We start from the raw sequence: 21,336 nt of genomic DNA on the forward strand, positions 1-21,336 counted from the left end.
GTATTTATAACCTAACATATTCTTGTATGTAAATAATTTGTTTGCACCTCTATTATTTTAACTAAGGCTATCTTCAGTGATTAAAAAAATAAAGCACATTTCTTAAAGGCCTATTATTTGGCACCAGCTGAAATGGGTACTTTCCATACTGAGAAATATTCAGGTCCTACTAATGGATGTTTTCATGCTCTTCCAAGCTATTAATGAGATTGCTTTCCTTTGCTGTTGTTCACAGGCACATTGCAGATCGACTTGGCACTCCACATTTGCAGAAAGTATTAAACCAACAGTTGACAAATCACATAAGAGATACTTTACCTTCACTGCGTAATAAACTACAGTCACAGTTGCTCTCAATGGAAAAAGAAGTGGAAGAATACAAAAATTTTAGACCAGATGATCCAGCAAGAAAAACAAAAGCCATGATGCAGTGAGTCTATTTTTTTATTTTTTTTTCATCATTTATTGCCATGGAGCTCTAGATGATTGATTAATTATACATCATTTTTCATCAGTTAGCATTGTCATTCAAACCTTTTAGAACCACTTGGTTTACTGTCAAGTTGATTGTATACAATGAGAGAAGTGCAGCATTTGAGTTACATGTTTGGAGTTGTTGGTTGGAGCTTAGTTCATGATAGTTAAGAAAAAAGTAAAGAACCCCTTTCAGATCTTGGATCTATGGAACAGAGGATGTAATCCTCATGTTTTCTTTTTGGCTTATGATCAATGAGAGTGTCATGTGATCAGCACAACCACCAACCACCTTAACTTTAACATACGTCAGGTACCCATTAAATTTCAGTGGATTCAGGGGCATCTAAGTTCAAAATCCCAGTTTTCAAGATTTTAGCTTGAAAACCCTCAGTTCACAAACCTAGTGTTTTACCACTCAGCCACCATGCCCCTCTAGTTCATAATAAGTAATGGCGATCTTTCAGACCTTGCAGTCTTTTGCATCAGATGATGCTAGGTTATTAGTTTGTCCAGTTTCCATCTCGTTTCACTTAACTAGTATCAGAAATCAATAATGCTTAGAAAAATACTTCCATCCAGAATTAAAATCCCATCATTTTTCAGGATTCTGACTTGGGATCCCTGGTTACGATGCACAGCGTTTTACCATTCTTTCATCAAGCCCTGTCTAGTTTTTAATGCTCATTAATTTTTGTTTTTGACTATTGAATACTCTAGGATGATTTCACAGTTCAGCACAGACTTTGAAAGAGACATTGAAGGCTTTGGCACTCATGTGTCCACAGAAGACTTATCTGGTGGTGCCAAGATCAATAGAATTTTTCATGAAAGATTCCCTTTTGAACTTGTCAAGGTATATACTTTTACATTTATTTTAAACAGCAATCATAGTTTTATTGAGTGTTTTGTAACAACAAGCTTACCTATGTCAACATTATAAGCCTGTTTCAGCACAAACAAAACTATATTTTTAGATTTTTTTTTTTTTTTTTAAGTTGAAAAAAAATCAATTGTATTAGTTTGCATTGCTTTATTTATTAGCTATAAACCATTTAACATTATTTTTGTGTTCATTATTATTGTTAGATGGAGTTTGATGAAAGAGAATTAAGGAAAGAAATTGCTATCACCATTAAAAATATCCATGGTATCAGGTATGAATTTCTTTGTAAAATTATTGAAAGCATTGACTTATAATGAATTTCTGTGATAAAATATTTTTTATTGTTATAAAACAAATGTTTTGCATTATGTCATGAGTTTTTACTTGTTTATAGAACAGGTCTTTTCACCCCTGACATGGCATTTGAGAGTATTGTAAAGAAACAAATCAACCGACTTAAAGAACCATCTTTGCATTGTGTCGATCTAGTTGTTACAGAACTTTCTACAGTTGTTAGGAAATGTACTGAGAAGGTGAGCCGAAAAAGAACTGAGAAGACAGTAAAATAAATGATCTGATCTCAGCCCAAACAAAATAAATAACATACTACATCATTTTAAATTGTATGATCATCAGATGTCACGCTATCCAAGATTGCGAGAAGAAACAGAGCGTATTGTGAACACACGTATTAGGGAACAAGAACAAGTGGCTAAGCAACAGATTCTACAGCTGATTGATATTCAGTTATCCTACATGAATACAAATCATGAAGACTTTATTGGTTTTGCAAAGTAGGTTAAAGTAATTTTTTTTAAATAAATATATTCTTTGACTAATGTCCCTAAAATTGTGACTTAATTGTAGCTTGTAAAGGGGAGAGCGTTAGGACTTCAAATTTAAGACTGTTTTAAGGTGTGCTCCCCACATCATCTTCATCTGTGTGGTTTGACATTTTGGCAACATTTCATAGTTGCAGTTAGTCACATCACACATTGACATTAATCTACATAACATAGTCCTTGGTATGAGTTTTTGTTGAAGCTATTACTGAATTTAAAATTTCTTTTCTACATATACATTTTTTCTTCATTTAAACAGTGTTTAATAGTTTTTTGTTTTTTTTTGCTTTAACTTATTGTAGCGCCCAGCAAAAGTCAGAAAACACTAACAAACGAAAACTTGGCAATCAAGTAAGTTATTCAATTTTTCAAGATTTCTTATTTTTCCTTACTTTTTTTTTTTTAAAAGTCAGAGATTTTTTAGTGTTCGATAAAATGTAGCTATAAAATTTTTAAAAAATCTAATGGGAACATGTGCAGGATAAGCTGCTAAATTCAGATCTCTCTTTTTATCACTCTTTACCAAAGTCTAAAGACAAGTAAACAATGTTGAATTTATATAAGCAAGGTAAACATTGTTTGAATTACAGATTCCAAGAAAATTTATGTTAAAGATTTCATGTGTATATTGCTTATCTTTCCTCTCTAGGTTATACGAAAGGGTTGGTTATCCTTACACAACATAAGTTTCATCAAGGGTGGCTCTAAAGACTTTTGGTTTGTTTTAACCGCTGAATCTCTCTCCTGGTACAAAGATGAAGAGGTAGGATGAATTTTGTACATAAATGGATGTTACAGTAACTATTAAAAGTTATAAACTATTGCCTTATGTTAAAAATTATTTGTGGACACATTTTTAAAGTTACAAATGCTATTAAAAATTATCAAGTAAGCATACAAATGAATGCAGCACAGTATTAGTATGTCAATATTGACATTAGAGTGGAGTGGTCTTTTGAATTTCATTTGACTTTATGAAATTACCTGAATAAATTACCACAAATTATAGTATTTTTACACATGCACACACACACACACACACAAAATCTTTAGTTGTTTTCATTGTATTCAATTTATAATTATGTTCTCATAAATCTAACACTTGTATTTTGTCCACCTTGAATTCTTTGCATCCTTATAAGTTTTGAATCTGAATGCTTGCTGTTTTTAAAATGGTTTTGACTAATGCAAAGTCTTAGATAATGAAGATATTCCACCCCGCCTTTTCACCCAGTTCTTTCTCTCTCTCTCTTTCTCTTGCTTCCTGTGTTTTGTCCAGTAATCTGTCAACATCCTCCTCTCCTGTTTCTCTCACTTGTATCCAACCAGGAAAAGGACAAGAAATACATGCTACCCCTAGAAGGGTTAAAGCTACGGGACCTAGAATCTGGAATATTCTCTCGCCACCAAATTTTTGCACTTTTCAATGCTGAGAATAGGTATTTGCATCTCCTGACACACAGATTTGTATACAAACAAATAAATCTTTCTTGGTTGTTGTTTTTTATTTTTTGTATACAATAAACACAAATTCTTAAATTTCTTGACAACATAAACTAGTTTTATGGTAATACATTTCTAGAGGTAATAGGCTTCAGCATTTGTTTTTAGATGTATTTTTTAATACTTTTAAAATATGAGAGAAATCAAGCTTTTAAAATTTGATTTTAAATATTTTTTTTAATGAATTTTGGACAGTAGGATTAGTTTAAACTCTTGGCAGTTAAAAAAAAAAAAAAATTGGGTTATTTTATTTAACTAATTTATTTTAATCTAAATCCATTTTGGGTTTTTAAATTTGCTAACTCTTCTTTAATTTTAAATTCATAGCATATTTAATAGAACTCTAAAAAGAGAATATTAATGATTATTTTTATGTGTGATCATGACAAACAAAATGATACTGGAGTCCCTAAAGCTAAATTTTGACACTAAGTTTAAAAATATGCATTTGGTTGTGGAATAACCTATATATGTGAAAGAAGAAAAAGAATTAATTTACTAGAAAAAAAACAGTATTTTATGGTGCTAGGTATTTGGAAAAATTTCAATGCTAATATACAATTCGTTTTTACTTAACCTTATTTATTGTTAACATAATTTTAGACAGAATTGTTAGATTTTTTTTTACACCAGATTACAGATCACTAAATTGGCGAAGATTCTTGTATTATATTTGGACAACTTCTGCTCCATTTGTTGAGTCATCATCACATGTAGAATTATGGGAAACAAGTTCTTAGAATTGAGAGAATACTTAGTTTTAAAATGAACATGTAATTAAAAGGGGGCCGGTTGAGCAATTTTAAAATTTATTTTCTTACTCTTTCTGTCTTTGATCTATCATGGCATGCCTTCTAGAAACCTGTGATGCTGTTAAATGTGCATTATCCTACTTGTCTTGTTCAGAATGTAAACAAAGTATTCTGAATAGAACATGGAGTCTTGTTCACACTAAATCAGTTTATTACATGTTTATTATCACTTTCTGCATGTTTGCAAATAGATACTTACAAATGGAAAAAAAAAAAAAGTTAATCCTAAAATTTCTTATTGTTTCATTAAAATCTGTGTCAGCTTTTTGTAAGCTCATCAGTGTTGCGTAGCTCCTAAACAAAAGAGTCTTTGTAAATAGTTTTCATGAACATTTGGCTTGTTGTTGTTGCTGTCCTTCATGATGCCATCCCCTTGGTGTTGGGCTTTCCTTACAGCATGATTCTGAAACATTGTGTGGAGAAAAAATAGAATATTGGTTCCTCAATTGCAGTAGATACTGGCATACATTGGATGCATTTATAATCATTTGATTGAACTTTGTTTAGCTTTCAGTATTTCACCAAGAAGGGGACGAGTCGAGTTTACCCTTATGGTAGCTCTGCATTCAACACTTAGTATCCAAGGGTTGTTCAAAAACTAGATAAAGTGATTGATAATTGTACTATTACTTATGTTCACATTCTCAAACGTTGAATTTCTCTTGTAGCTACAGATTTTTCTTGTCCCTAAAATTTCTGTATCAAAAGTTTTATTTTTGTTTTTTTTCTTTCATTTGAAAACCATTAATTGACGTGAAAATATTAAATATCATTATATTACATTGTTGCAAAAATTGTTTCTTAAAGTTTTTGTATTATTGTACAAAAACTTTCAGATGTTGCTACAAATCTGAGTTACTATTGTGCTCTTATGCTTGACTTATTTCTGTGTTTTGACTTATCCATATTTTAGTATTGTCATCTAAGTTCAGTTCAAACAATGATTTGTTTCTGAACTTGTCTTGCATAAATGTGCACACTTAAATTTATACCCATCGGTTTACTTGCATTATTACCAAAAACTATTAAGCCTTGCCTAGATGTGCACTGGGGCATTTGCACACACACCTTCCTACTCTACCAGCTCATTGTAGAGAGTGATATTTGCCTCAATGTTAGTGTCTGACCCAGTTGTGTCTTGATTTACCAGGAGAAAGACAAGAAGTACATGTTGACACTGGATGGTCTGAAGATCAAAGACAATGACCAGGGTTTTATGACCAAGAAATGTGGCTTTAGTATATTCAACCCTGAAGCCAGGTAGTCTCTAGACTTGATGTCCTCCCAGACTGCTTCCCTATCACAACTCTTTTTTATATGTTGACTTTTAAGTGTATATTTGCTTAGATTCTTATATGACATGCATATTGACTTTGTTGTTATGGACTAGAAGCATTATAACTAACAACGCTTACATTGAAGAGAAACATAGGCACCTGTATAAGGATGCATGGAACATTTTTTATTTAGCGTTTACTTATATTAGCTTATCTCCTCCTTTACCACATTGAGTCAAGCTTTGTTACATCAAATTAAGACCATTGAATTGTGCTATAAATAAATAAATAATATTTATACATAAGTTTTGAATAAAGTAAGTAAAGTGAGTATCTTATATCTTATCTTATATAATACAGACGTTACTTCAAAAAAGAAGATGATTACAAATGTTCCTTGAACATACCAGATTCACTATTGAGAGTTTGGATTGTTAATTGTCAGTGTTTGATTAAATATAATATACAGATACAGTTGAATCTGGTTAATTAGGCCAGCCGCTTATTTTGCTTAAAGCAGGACATGCTCATGTAATATGCCTAGTCCATTATTAGGACCCAAAGTGATTAATTCTTGATGTGGTCTGATTAACCAGAATCAATTGTATATATTATCATCCAAATATTTACACACATAAGAGTATTTAAATAAATAGCTTGTAGCATAAAAATTTGAAAAGCTCACAAAGGCAGTCACCAGAGAGTCCTGAAGTGAACACCAAGTTTAATGTAACAATGTTTGACAGCATTTGTTCTTCACATCTACCATACTTTGTACAGTTCCAACATGGTGCTTATTTTTGTAATTACCTTTTTACATAGTTTTGCTCTGCATTTAAAATGGTGCCATGGTCTACCTGTCACTTGTGCAGAGCTACAATTTGTCTTTTTGAAATTCACATATGAATTTTTAATTTGCTTAAATTTCTATTTGGATTTTAATGAGCCTATTGTTACCCTTCATTTTATTCAATGTAATTGATTAGAATAATTACATGTAATTTATACACACACAATGAACATTTTTACTACTGTGGTCTTTGATTGAAGCTTAAGAGGTTTCATTTGAAATGTATATCTGTTTGAACATTACAAACCAAATTAAGATGATTTTTTTTTAATCATTAGGATAGAAACTAGCATAAATTAATTAAAACTAGAACTTTATTGTCAAAACATTTCATTTCAAGTAAAAATGTAACTAAGTATTTATATTTGAATGAAAAGTTAACCAATATTCACTTCAAACTCTCAAGACATTGAATTTAATTATAATCGGGAGAAGTGGCATCTGCTTTAGTCTAAAGAAAATCAGGCTTTTTACACTCAACAATCATTCATTGAACTTTTTAAATATATAATTTGTATTTCTATTGTCAAATTATTTTGAACAACCTTCTAAAATTAAGGTATTTTCTTAAGGCCATTCCATCCTTTGTGGTGTTTTTGTGTTTCTGTTTAGCTTAGTACGTTTTATTTTTAAAATGTTTTTCAACATATTTATGAACAAACATTTGTTTCCTCCCATTCTGTCCCACCTTTTACCTCTTTGCCCTTCCATGTGTCCTGTTTCGTGTATCTGCTGCTGAATGGTAGGAAAGAGAAAAGCGCTACATGTTGCCCTTAGAAGGCTTGCAAGTGCGAGATATGGAGGGCGGTTTTCTCCAGTCTAAACACATGTTTGCCCTCTATAACCCAGGGGCCAGGTAGGTATTGATATGATTTCTTAGTAGATCCAAATTTTTTAAAATAAAAAATGTCCATTGTTAAGCACTCATTATCATGGTGGCCCTTAAGACTATTGCATCTTAGATCACAGTCATACCATATATTACCCATTAACTAGCTTAAAACCTAACCAGTAAAAAAAAAGTTGTTAATTCATGCTAGGCCTTTTTTCTATTCAAGATATTTATTGTTTTTTTGTTTTTTTAACTGTAAGGGAATTCAATATCTAAATGTGTTTGACATTTCTATTGTCTTAGTGTGATAACTGAATAACTTGTCTTGTTAAAAATGTCCTACTTAATTGGATTAATTATTTATGATCAATCAGAAACAAATTTAGAACCTAATATGACTTTAAATAAAAAGGGTTTGTGTGCTTAATATTCTCACCATTTATTGTGATAATATATGATACAGTCACCTAATTAAATACCACTACTATATTGACACTAGATCTCAACTTATAACCTTACGGCTAATGTAATTGAATTCCATGTTTTCCAAGGGTTCATATAATATTGTTTATATCACTGCTCATATATTTAATGGTAGTTGTTTTACATAAATTAACACATTTTACAAGCTAGGCTTATCTTTTACCCTTCAAATTAAAACCCATTAACCTACTAGTTTATTGTAATAAATTCTGTTTTTAAACCTTAACCCTTGCTCAGAATTTCTATAATTTCTATAAGAATTTCTATAAAAAAAAATAAAAAATTATGTGCTAGAAATGTATCCTCATTCTCATACAATTTCTACCTTTAAGTATTTTGTTAAATTAGATGTGGCTTTTCCTATCAGATTTTGTATTGAATCTATCTTAAAATGAAATTCGAAATGCAATCTTTTTTTTTATACTAAAAGAAGTAATAGCAATTAATGAAAAAGCTGTTTCTTTGTATGGTCTCTTCTCGATTCTAACTCACCTTGTACACGGTTTGATTTTAGATCTAGGAATGTAAATCTCTTTTCGTTAAATTTTTTTTCACTCTACTATTAAAAATATTAATAAGAGTGATTTACTTGTGATCTAGTTATACAACACTTAGATCTCATACTTGCTATCTCAAATTGGAATCCTGGTATACACCAAGGTTTTTAATTGAAGATTTTAAGATATCCCTGAATCCATCTCTAAATCTGAATATCCATGGACATCCAGATCTTGAAAGGAACTTCCATTTCTTGCTTAAGCAATTTTAAATATTTTGTAGAAAAAAAATTTGGATAAGAAATCTTATATGTCACCCAATTAAAGAATGGTTAATAATGCATGAATGCAAAAAAAAAAACAAAAATATTTTTTCTTTCATTCTAATCACCACCATAGAATAGTAAGGTTTTCTATTAAAAGTAGTTTTAGTTTGTTTTCTTAAAAAAATTGGTAAAAGTGACCAATACAACTTTTTTTCTTTGTGGTCTTATTCTATTGTATGTATGTTTGATATGTGCATATATCATTTTCTTGATTCTACACTTTCCATTTTTTTTTCATAATATTTCAATTCCTATTGAAGCGCTTTAGTCTACTATTTAATATATATGGTTCCAGTACCATATAGCTCTACATATATGCCGGTTATGTCAGTATCTGCTGACATCATCAAATGACATCAAATTTTCAGTTTGTTTAGTTTACATTTTAAGGTGGAATGCAAGGGGAGATTCTAATATTATATCTTTTTTTTTTTTTTAAATGACACTATTTAGTAGATGTGTTTCTTGGTACTAGTAACTCATTGTGATCAAGGTTTGATGTGATATTATTTGAATATTCCACTTTGCTTTGTGCATGTCAGCTTGGCATCCATCTTTAGTCATATTCATCAGCACTTTGCTTTGTCTCAGGCTTGCTACTAATATCATTTGCTTCCAGCTTCATTCAGCTGATTTTCAATGTTTTGTTGGGAATGCTTATAGAAGCTCTAAATAATAGATTTGATATATCATTAACTGGAGTATTATTTTAAATAATCTTATGTATAGTCATTTAGTAATATTGTTTCCAAATTTGTATCCCATTATTTACTTAATAAACTAAGTTAATCTGTTTTATATTTATTTTTAGTAAAAGTTTTAATAAAGCTATTACAAAATTAATTAATAAAATCAAACCATGATGTAAGATGTTTGTTAAATTCTTTTATTAAAACTAAATTTTACAGTGTTTGTGTAGTAGACAATAAATAATTATTTTATTATATGTCTGTTCAATTCAAGTCTCTCTATACAAGTCTGCTTCAACTAAATAGAAAGTTTTCTGTGTTTAGAAATGTCTACAAAGATTACAAACAATTGGAGTTGTCCGCTGAGTCCCAGGATGAGGTAGACAGCTGGAAGGCCTCATTTCTGAGAGCTGGTGTCTACCCTGAGCGTACCACTGATGAAAATTCAAGTGTGAGTACTATTTCAATCGCAAGCCTAATGTACAGTGACCTCTAGAGATAGTTTTTGATTTCACACTTGGCATCATGTTTTTCTTCTAAAGATACTACCTATAAGTGGGATTCTATATACAAGTAAACCTCTTTTATTAGTTACAGAAATTATATTCCTTTTACATGCATAAAAAAAAAACACCATGTCAACAAAATGGAGGAGTTCTTTTAGCAATAAAAAACACTCTTATAGCAGAAGAAATTACCTTACCTAACTCAAAAAATATAGAATCAACATTTTGTAAAATTAATACCACCTCAACATCCCTAATAATAGGCAGCATTTACAGACCACCAAATTCTAGTTTAGAATACATGCAGGAACTATGTAATCAGATTACGACACTTAAAGAGACAAATAAAAATGCAGTTTTTTGGATTATGGGTGATTTCAACCTACCTGATATAAATTGGAAAACACTAACCATAGATAAACACCAAAACCTTAAGGACATAAATGAGCTTTTCATAGAAACTTTACACAACCTAAGTTTAGATCAAATCATTAAAAAGCCAACTAGATTAAACAACACATTAGATCTCTTCTTAACCAACAGACCTGGATTAGTAGTTGATTATGATATTATCCCTGGTCTATCAGACCATGAGATCATAAAAATACACAGTCAGATAAAAGCAGTAGCCAATATAAAACCCAAAAGAAAAATCTTACTCTGGAATAAATGTAACCGAACACAACTACACCAAGCTGCATTAAACTTTCAACAAACATTCTTATTAGAAAAAGACATTAACCAAACAGTCGATGACCTCTGGAATTTCATTAAAAACCATCTTAAAAGCATTATAGAAAATCAAATACCAACTAAATACACATCAAACAAAATAAATAAATGCTGGTTTAATAATAGACTAAAGAAGCTTTGTAAACAGAAGGAAAACCTATATAGAAAATTTAAAGAAACTAATGCAGAAAGAGTTTACAAAAAGTATATAAAAATTAAACACTTAACCCAAAAAGTAAGCAGACAGCTGCAGAGTGAATACATAAACAATGTAATATCTAAAGACAACAACAAAAACCTATGGTCATACATTAAGTCTAAGAAAATGGAAACAACAGGCGTAGCGCCATTAAAAGATGAACATAACATAATACATAATGATAATGAAACTAAAGCAAACATTCTAAACAAATACTTTGCATCAGCATTCTCAGCCCCAGGAGACAAAGACATATTACTGAATTTGAACCAAGTAGACAACATAGAAGATATAGTAGTACAAGAAAATGGAATTCAAAAACTATTAGCCAACACCAAACCAAATAAAGCTTCTGGACCTGATGGTATTCCAGCTAGATTACTCAAAGAACTAAGTAATGAGCTAGCCCCAGTGTTCAAAATACTCTTTCAGGCTTCACTTAACCAGGGCAGAGTACCAAAGGACTGGAAAGAAGCTAATGTCACCCCCCTATTTAAAAAAGGAGAAAAATCTGACCCAGGAAACTACAGACCAGTATCACTTACCAGCATCACATGTAAAATCCTAGAACACATAATATGTAGCAACATCATAAACCACTTAGACAAACATAATGTCCTCACACCATACCAACATGGCTTTAGGAAATATAGATCATGTGAAACACAACTAATAGGACTAATTGATGATTTTTCAAAAGGTTTAGATAATAGTGAACAAATAGATGCTATCTTACTAGATTTTTCTAAGGCTTTTGACAAAGTTCACCACCATAGTTTGCTTAAAAAATTAAAATATTTCGGCATTAATGGTCCACTGCATCAGTGGATTAAAGACTTTCTGATAGGGAGAGAACAAACTGTAATAATAAATGGCTCTAAATCAACACCGATAACAGTAAACTCAGGTGTACCTCAAGGAACAGTCTTGGGTCCACTACTATTTTTAATTTACATAAATGATTTACCAAATTGCATTACTTCAGGAACAAAAGTCAGATTATTTGCAGACGATTGCATAATATATAGAACAATAAAAACAACACAAGACACAGATATTTTACAAAGAGAATTAGATGAATTACAGAAATGGGAATCAAATTGGGAGCATGTCTTTCCACCCAGAAAAATGTCAGTTGTTAAGAGTAACAAAAAAACTAAAACAAATTAATTCCACTTATCTTATTCATGGCAAACCAGTAACACAGACTAAAAACGCAAAATACCTAGGTGTTATAATAAATGAAAAACTGTCATGGAATCCACATATTGATGAAACTACAAAAAAATCAAACAAAGCATTAGGATTTATTAAAAGAAATTTCTATAAATCAAATAAGAACATAAAACTAAAATGTTATTTAACCTTGGTTAGGCCAATAATAGAATATGCATCCTCTGTTTGGGACCCCTTAACTCAAGAAAACATTAAGAAACTAGAACAGACACAAAATAGAGCAGTGCGATTCATAACAAACGAATATTCACATTTGACTAGAATAACACCTTTAGTAAAATCACTAAATTTAGAAAGCCTTCAGGACAGAAGGCTCAAAAGTAAAGTAGCAATCATACATAAAACACTGAACCATAATCTTCAAATACAAAAACAAAATTTAATAAAATACTCTGAAAGACACAAAGATAAAGGCACATTCCTCGTCCCATATGCTAGGACAAATTTGTACAAATACTCCTTCTTCCCTAGTGCTATTAGAGCATGGAATGGGTTGCCTGAGCTAGCCAGGAAAACCAGTGACTTGGCAGAATTTAAGTCATTGGTTAATATGCATGACTAAATGCATGAAGCTTAGGACGTAATCATCTTCTTTTTTGAAGTAACGTCTGTATTATATAAGATAAAAAGATAAGATTCTTGGATCTTTGAGTTACTAATATATTTGTCTTTTAAACAATACATCCCTTAATCAAAAATGTTAATTCTGGCAAGCTTTTAATCATAATGAAGTAATTAATAATAGAATATCCATATTTCTTTTTAAGTTATTTCATCTAGTTATCTAGTTCAATTCTTTGTTTCTTTCTCAGTCTAAAGATGACTACTCATCAATGGATCCCCAACTTGAGAGACAGGTTGAGACTATACGCAACTTGGTGGACTCCTATTTGAAGATTGTCAACAAGACCCAGCGAGATCTAGTGCCCAAAACCATTATGTATCTTATTATAAGCAATGTAAGTTGGTAAACTGATTCCCTTAACCATTTGAATGCTGGCTCACTGGCCCTAAACATCAGTGTGCCTGAAAGGTCCAAAAGCAAAACAAAAATATTGTTTTCAATTATATGTTAAATAGTCATAAACAAAATAGTACTATGACATTTTTTCTTTAAAATTTTTATGTCTGGGCTATTGATCTAAGGTAAGATGTTTGAGACCATTCTAGTAGTATTGCAAGTAAGCTGTTTTAAAGTAGCATTGAATTATAGTCTTCAGGATTCAGAAGAGTTCAATAACAATCAGGATAAATCATGTTTTTATAGAACAGATTTACTGGCATTGGTCTGCATATTTGATGTTTAAAAGGATGAACAGAAGAGCTAATTTAAAAGTGTACTTTTCTCCTTCAGTGCTAAGATAACTGTTAAAAGAAGAAGAAAATTAAATTGTCAAAAGAGTACCTTTTTTCAAAGTACACTCAGCGATGTATTGTTGTTGTTTACATTCTTTTTATCATCTCACAAAGTCTTCATGAGAAAAACCCGGGTGGACAGAGATACCTTTTAGCTAAGAACTGCTTAGTAGTCTGGCTTAGTACTAGACAAATAAAAGACTTCTTTCAGACCTTTGTTCCTTTGCATTATTCCATAGTGAAGATGATGTAAAGGTCATCTTGTTTTGTGGCTGACAGTTAACAAGAGTATAATGTGTCCATCACAACAACAAACCACTTTTACCTTTACCAATGTCAGGTACCCATTAGAATTGGTGGACTCAGGAGCATCTTAAAGAGCCCAAAATTTCAAAATCCCAGCCTTCATGAGTCCCCTCAGCTTTTCTTAAAAACTAAGGAGTTTATCACTAAGCCTCCACAACCCCATAATTAGTAGTACATTTTTTTAAAATAGGCCCTGTTCTAAATTTTTAAGTTTGGCTTTTCTACTTACAATTATATGTATTATTTTTTTTTATTTGTGATTTATGCTACAAACTGTACTGACTTGATACCTAATATGCAGAAGAATTTGTGTAACATACCATTTTCAGATTCGGGGATTTATTGATAGTGACCTATTGGCTCACATCTATTCAACGGGTGACCAGGTAACTGCCCTGCGCTGGCATGGCATGCTCTGGATGTCCTTATAGTTTGTGTTCACTGTTGTGAAGCTCATCATGGTGTTTTTTTTTTGTTTTTTTTTTTTTTTTGGTTGCGCAGAGCCAATCCCTTTCTTCAGCCTGAGTCACCAGGAGCAAAGCCAGTCTTTGAGATTTAGTTTGAAATTACAAGGCTTGACCAATGAAACTTAAGTGCTACACCAAATGGAGCTTTCCTAAACAAGAAGCTTTTGACTTGTTTAAAGTCCAAATATTATAAATAATAGTAGTTTAAAATATGGAAGACAAATGTCTAACATAAATGTACTGTGTATATAATAAATTTAACTAATTAACTATTTCTACAAGACATTCTGAAAGTTTAAGAATGCTAAAAGGACTTATCTATACAAAGTACTATAATTGGGAAACTAAATCTAATAACCTGAGCACACTGAAGTGTTGGTCAAGTTTTGAACAACTTAGATATTTTAGTTTTTATTTTGGCTTGGCTCAGATAAAAAAAAAATGGATTAAGTACAGCTTAGGCTGCTTGGGCCTGCTCCTTTTGTTTTCAGATGAAGGTGTTTATTAAAGATGATCTAATGCCTGGTTTGTACTCAGCTGGAGATCAGGTAGGCTTTCACCTCCACGTCCCTCCCTCTTCTCACACATAGACACTAACACTATTGAATGTTTCATCACTGATTTTGTTTGCTGCCCTTCTAGTTTTAAATTTGTGTCATTTTGGTTTCAAATACCTGGCTAATTATATTTGTGTTGTGAAAAAAAAAACATTTTCAAAAAAAAAAAAATAATAATTTAAACAACTGAACAGAAACAAAATTGTAATTGGTTACCATTACCAAAATATATACCTATGTTAGTCGTGATATGACTTTTGGGCTTCAGATACAGTAAAAATTGAAAAATATTTTTTTTTAAATCTAATTGACATTGAATATTATCAGGATACATAGGTAGTAGAAAAAGTTTTATTGTATTCTATTCTATTCTAGAACCAAAAGAATTGCTAGGGTAAGACAGGAAATTGTGACAGTTTTAGGGTAGAGAGTTACTATAGAAAACTGAATAGGAAAGACAAGAGATGACATTGTTGTGGTGTGTTAGTAGTAAATGTAGATTACTTAATGTAGAACTATTACAACTCACAGTCTGACTTGCGGTCCATTCACACAGCATATAATCAAATCCAGAAATGAATTAATAATGCTTATTGAATTTCAAAATATTTATTTAATTAACAATGAAGGGTCAGACTAAATTCGAAAAGTATATTCAAATATTAGCCAAAATTTCATTTAAGTAAACAAAAGTTTTTTTTTAGATTAAAGAAGTAGCACTGAATGTTAATGTTACAAATTTCAAGTCAAACGTTTTTGAAAATTAAGCTATGAAAATTAGTAATAAAACAGATGCCAGTTTACAGCATTGTGATCTGATCAGACTAAAATGCTGCCCTGATATATAACTTGTATTTTAGTACTACACATTGAAAACCTGTTGATCATTTTAGTACTAACAAAAGTATACACTAATTAACTTATTTTATTCCCCATATTTTGGAATAATATGTGACTAGATTATTGTCCAGCTTTTAATTGTTGATGTTACTTTATCTAGTCAATGCACACATAAGTAACACTAATTTGTCAATAAAAATAATTTTATCAATGCAGAATAAATACAGTTTCTAGAGCATAAGTTTAGAGAGAGTTTTTCAATGTTTTAATCATACAGGAAAAAATACATCCTAATGAAACATTTCTATTTCAATGAAATTATCTTCTGTAACTGAATACAATTTAAGATAAGCTAATTTTATTGTTTCAGATAAGTAGGACCTTGATTACAATGTGTGTTATTAACATGCTCTGCTAACTGGATGTCTTAGTATTTAATGTAGTATGTAGAGCAAACGCAGTGCTGTTAATGTGATAGTCAAGACTATGAAATATCTGTTGCCTAAATGTCTTACTTAATCTTGCCATGAGCTTGGTGTTTTATCTAGACATTTTTCTTGTTTTGTTTTTAAAAGACCATTATAATCTTTGATTCCAAAGATTAAGCTGGACTGCCATACAATTTATTAACTATTCCTCTCCTAAGGTGGTAACTAAATTAAGCACCTTCAGTCTTTTTTTACCTGTCCATACTTCTAAATTACATTAAAAATGAATTCTACAAAGTTTGTAAGCACTTGACATTACCAAAATGCCACTCAGTTCACTGTTTCATAAATATATCACTTGCACTCTTAGGGTCAGATGATGGAGGAGTCTGCAGAGGAGGCTCAGCGGCGTGAAGAAATTCTGCGCATGTACCATGCCACCAAGGATGCCCTGCAGATTATTGCAGAAGTGTCTACATCAACTGTTACCACACCAACTCCTCCTCCTGTCAAAGATGACTGGCTCAGTGAGGAAAGTGCCAATAGTGGACCTGCATACAATAAGTATGTTGTTGTTTTTTTTTGTTTTTTTTTGTTAGTTGGATTAGAACTATTAATTAAATGTTTTGCTGCAATAAAAGGAAACTCTAGAGCTGAGAAATGATGAGTGTTTTGTGTTTACTTGTGACTTTTTCTTGTTCAGTTCAACAGCAATTTCAATAAACAATTGACTTGGGACTTCATTTACACTTATTATAACTAAATACCTTGAAACACCTCTGCCCCTCACCCCCTTTTTTCAGAATCCTTAACCCTATCACTGTTATAAAAGTCTACATAATTTTCTTCATTCAAAAAGAGAGAAAAAAATTAATTAATTTGACAAAAAATAGTAAATTTTTCCTAAGTTATTTCCTACATTCAGTAACTCCAAGTATTTGTATTTGAATATTTATATTTCTTTGAGAGCTTTCATCAATGTTTACATTTGTTGCTAATTTACTTAATCTCTTTAAGTTCTTAAATATGAGCAATTCATTGCTGTTATTTTGAACTAATGTATCATTTTGTTTTAGTCGTCCACCTAGTCCTGCAAGACCACGAGCTGCCCCACCTCTTCCAAACAGACCTATGGACCAACCACTTCAACCCATCAGGGCTGCTCCCGGTGTGCCAAACCGACCTGCTCCAGACAGGCCCATGCCAAGTATTCCTGCGTTAGTATCAAATTTAATTTTTGTTCAACACAACTGTTTTTAATATATACTGGTATACAAGTTTCAAATAGATAACATAAAAGACCTTAATGAGACAATTTAACTAGAATCTAGTTTAGATTGTCAGACAATTATTAAACAGAAAATCTTTAAACAGAAGACTTGTCTAATAATTAACTTGTGAACATTTCTTGTGTGTAAGACTTCCGTACCTACCACTCAATAAAGCGGAAATTATCTAACAGCTGTAGTTAGTTAAATATTTTTGAATTGACTTACAGATACATATTTTGGCACAGTTGATGCAGATGAAAATTGCTTGTCAGACTAGATAGAAACAAACCTGTTTTTAAAGTGTTCTATGCATGCAATATATAGTCCCATTGACTTTCTAAAAAAGTAATTTAAAATTTCAACACAATTAAGAAACTAGATTTGTATTTTTTATTTCAGTCGCCCCGTCAGTGGCGCCAGCAAACCTGTACCTCGTATTCCAGACAGACCTCTTGTTCCACAGAGACCCAACTAAAAGACATGGATCAATCTGGAATAGGTTTTCAAGTTTGAATCAGAATGCTGTTTAATGTTCATAGTTTGGGAGCGCTTTGTTTTTTAAAAAAAAGCCAGCCCCAAAAGTTGTTTGAATATTGATGTATATTAGTTAACTAAGTAAACAAAATTTTTTTTCCTATGTACAAAAAATGTTTTTTTGTTATAAATGATAATACAACCAATATGTTAAACTAAGCTGATAAAATGGATATTGTGTGGGTGAGTGAATTGTGATTGGTGTATTATTACATTTTAGTCAAAAGCTGGGGGATCTTGTGGCTGCAGGGAATATTTAATAGTGTCCAGAACAGGCTGTGATGACCTGAACCTCATACAAATATAACAGAAATAATGTAATACTTGGTAAAAGTATTGCTTTGTTAAAGTATTCTATGACTAACATGAACAAAGAGTTGAAAAGTAGATGAAAGGAAAATATGGCTATTTTTATTGATATTAAGACACCAAATCTTGCCATTAGTTTTTTTGCTTTCTTTTGGCATTATACATACACATTATCACTACCTCATATTATCTTGATGGTAGAGTAGTCAGTGGTGGCTTTGTGGTAAATTTGCATTCTATTATTAAGTGGATAGCCAGGACCACAGAGCAGTAAAATATCTAAAGCAAGAAAATGAAAATCCATTTGATAGGCAAGTGTCCTACTCCCTCACCCCTCTGACACTAAATAGTACTTGTAGATGAGAACTGAGCTTGTCAGTGACTCTATATATGATAACAATATAGTACCGACCTGAACATTCCCGAATAATTGTTGGCTGTATGGTTGAGTTTTCTTCTTCTTGTGTTAGGCTTAGTTTCCCAGTCACTGTATCCTCTACTTAGAAGACTTTTAGTTGTGCTGTTTAACAATGTTTTGTCTCTGTAGCCAGAGCCCCATGCTCCCCCGCCACCCCTTCCTATGTATTTATTGTTACAAATGCACATGTACAAATCTTAAGGGTTGTTTATTATTGTGTGTTATGCTAAAGGTTGTCTTAGTCACTATCACTTTATTATGTCCTGTGTAACATAGATCAACATTTTGCTCTTTCTATACATATAGTTTGTGAAACATTTGCTGAAGCAGTCATAATTATCACCAAATATATACAACTATTTGAATACATGTGATCAACTTTCTATCAAACTTAAAAGAGTGCTGCTTAGAAAAGCTCACCGTTTATCAACCTCTAGAGAAATTTTGGGCAAGTTTAAGCACTAACCACTTATGTTGCATGTTTAATTAAGGTGAATGGAGTTCTTAAAAATAAAATTGCCTTTAAAAAATTGTTAAGCATTGGACTAAGTAGTTACTCATCACCGTTTACCATTTTTCAGCGAATGAAAACAAGTGTACCCGTAATGATGTTAGTAGTATCATGGTTTATGACTTTGTAAAAGCAGCAGTTTCGCTTAGTTCCTAGATAAATGTCATTCGAATGGATGATTTCATACTTTTCTTACTTAACTGTGGACTGTATCTTGTAGAAAACTGTGTAGCTTTAGTTTGAGCGGCTGGTCTGTGATAACGGCCTGTTAGATTATAACAGTGTCAATCTGTGCTTGATGTTGTGGGATCACCTCCATTATTTCATTTTTCTTGGAATACTATAAATAGCCATTTGTCATTCACTGATCTCCAATGGATTTAGACAGGAGCTAAATGGTTTAGTTATTCAGGATTCTCAAATTAATACTTGTGGGAAAAAACTTTGATGTGATTTTCTTAACTTGTTTTATCCCAGAAATCCATTAATTTGTCTCCCATTAGATGAGCCAATATTGTCTCCTATTGGATGACCTAAAAAGTTTATGTGTTTTCATTCAGTAACCCTAGAACTGATGTTTTAATGTGACACTCATATCTTAATTTTCAAGAACTGGGTAGCAAAATAATTTTTTTTTGTCATTCTATCTAACATTAGTTTTAGGCTCTGATTCACATGTTGGAGACCAGTTTTGTATCCCAACCAACTTGAACAAATTATCTTCATTGTGATTGAAATGTAAAGTGTTCAAAACGGTTTTTCTTCTTCAAATTGTTTTTTTTTTTCACAATTCAGATTGTACATCAAAAATATTTTTAAACATTCACTTTTGTTATGTTGGTTTATTGTAACTTTTTGTAAAAATAAGTAATTGTCAGAATTAGGATTGAGTCTTCACTTATAGCAATACTTCTGTACCAAGTGTCTGAATAAACTTAGCATGAGTGCACTCCCCTTTGTTGACTTCACTCTTTCAAAAGCTTGTATTGACCATTCACACATTTATTTTATTTTGGTCTATTTTACTGTTAATTTTGAGTAACCTTTGGTTGTCTTATGTTATTCAAGAAACCTGAATTGTGTAAGAGAGATGTTTGATTTGCTAGGCTTCACAATCAAGGCTTCTAACTAATGACAATGATATGAAATCATTGGTGAATGTGAACCTATTTTCCAACATGTTTTATTCATATTTTTATGTGTGCAATCCGCTCTAGAGTATAATTTCATGTTATCTGTCACTGTTTACAGATAATCTGGCATTATTTTGTCCAACATAGCTGCACAAGACATTAAGCTTTTCATTTCTCACTTAATGCTAACACAATAGCAGTTTTTGGACGTTTCTAATTTATTTCTGTGTAAATATCTTAACTTTTATTATTGAAAATCACAAAAAGCTTTAAACCCTTTCATCATCTTTGATCTAAAGCTTATTCTAATGATTTATTCAAAAGTTTAAACCAATTTTTTTTTTTTTTTTTTTCACAAAATTTAATGAACTGGTTAACTTAGAAATTTTAAGCTCAATTGAACATTTCAACCAATACATAAAGCATTATAACAATTGTATTTGTATTATTGCTTACTAGCTTCTTTTTGTATTTTAATTTATTGCATTTTATTTGTTAAAATTGTGGGTTTTTTAGCAATGATTTTTTTTTTTTTTCTAGTGTCTACTATTAATTTTTATGTTAATTTATTTTTTTTTTTTTTTCAAGTTTATTTTCAAAGGAAGCTCATGACATTTGATTCACCACTAGAAATTGTACATTATTGTTTGTGTACTCACAACATTTACAATAAACATGACTATATGTCGAATGAAATTTTGAAAATTAGTTGAATAGTGTATACACATTTCTTAAGATGAAAATGAAATAGAATAAAGAAAAGTATGTGTGTCTTTGGATAAGCTTATTGTGACGCAGCTAGTGAGCCAAGGTATATCCTAATGCACAAATTACTTATAGAATAGTAGATTTTGTTGTTGTTTTTATTTTGTTATTTAAACTTGCCTAAAAGCTTTTGAAATGAGATCTTTTCAGTTGGTAGATGCTAAGTTCTAAGTACATTTCTTAGATGATAAGTTTTAAGTACATTTCATTTAAGTTGGTAGATGATAAGTTCTAAGTACTTTTCTTCTAAGAAGATTCTTAAATCCTTAACATGTCCAAATGTTAACCTAGTCATGC

At 31.2% G+C, this 21,336-nt stretch overlaps 1 protein-coding gene across 4 annotated transcripts in view; it reads left to right on the forward strand.

The window, feature by feature from the left end:
• LOC106060190 (dynamin-1-like) overlaps positions 1-20,979 on the forward strand; it is a 29,248-nt gene extending 8,269 nt beyond the window's left edge. Inside the window, exons 7-20 of one of the 4 annotated variants that reach the window (XM_056042061.1) lie at positions 236-430; positions 1,195-1,330; positions 1,564-1,631; positions 1,755-1,893; positions 1,997-2,154; positions 2,505-2,553; positions 2,852-2,965; positions 3,532-3,641; positions 9,796-9,922; positions 12,957-13,103; positions 14,136-14,192; positions 16,469-16,662; positions 17,175-17,315; positions 17,769-20,979. In XM_056042061.1, coding sequence (XP_055898036.1) covers positions 236-430; positions 1,195-1,330; positions 1,564-1,631; positions 1,755-1,893; positions 1,997-2,154; positions 2,505-2,553; positions 2,852-2,965; positions 3,532-3,641; positions 9,796-9,922; positions 12,957-13,103; positions 14,136-14,192; positions 16,469-16,662; positions 17,175-17,315; positions 17,769-17,844 — 1,711 coding nt within the window. In that variant the 3' untranslated portion in view covers positions 17,845-20,979. Of the gene's footprint in view, positions 1-235; positions 431-1,194; positions 1,331-1,563; positions 1,632-1,754; positions 1,894-1,996; positions 2,155-2,504; positions 2,554-2,851; positions 2,966-3,531; positions 3,642-5,667; positions 5,778-7,390; positions 7,501-9,795; positions 9,923-12,956; positions 13,104-14,135; positions 14,193-14,764; positions 14,822-16,468; positions 16,663-17,174; positions 17,316-17,768 lie in introns of all 4 variants that reach the window. The other 3 variants (XM_013217989.2, XM_056042064.1, XM_056042063.1) reach the window with 3 other exon arrangements.
• The last annotated feature ends 357 nt before the right edge of the window (positions 20,980-21,336 follow it).

The sequence above is a fragment of the Biomphalaria glabrata genome, chromosome 9 (assembly GCF_947242115.1).
Source record: "Biomphalaria glabrata chromosome 9, xgBioGlab47.1, whole genome shotgun sequence".
Lineage (NCBI taxonomy): Eukaryota > Metazoa > Mollusca > Gastropoda > Planorbidae > Biomphalaria > Biomphalaria glabrata.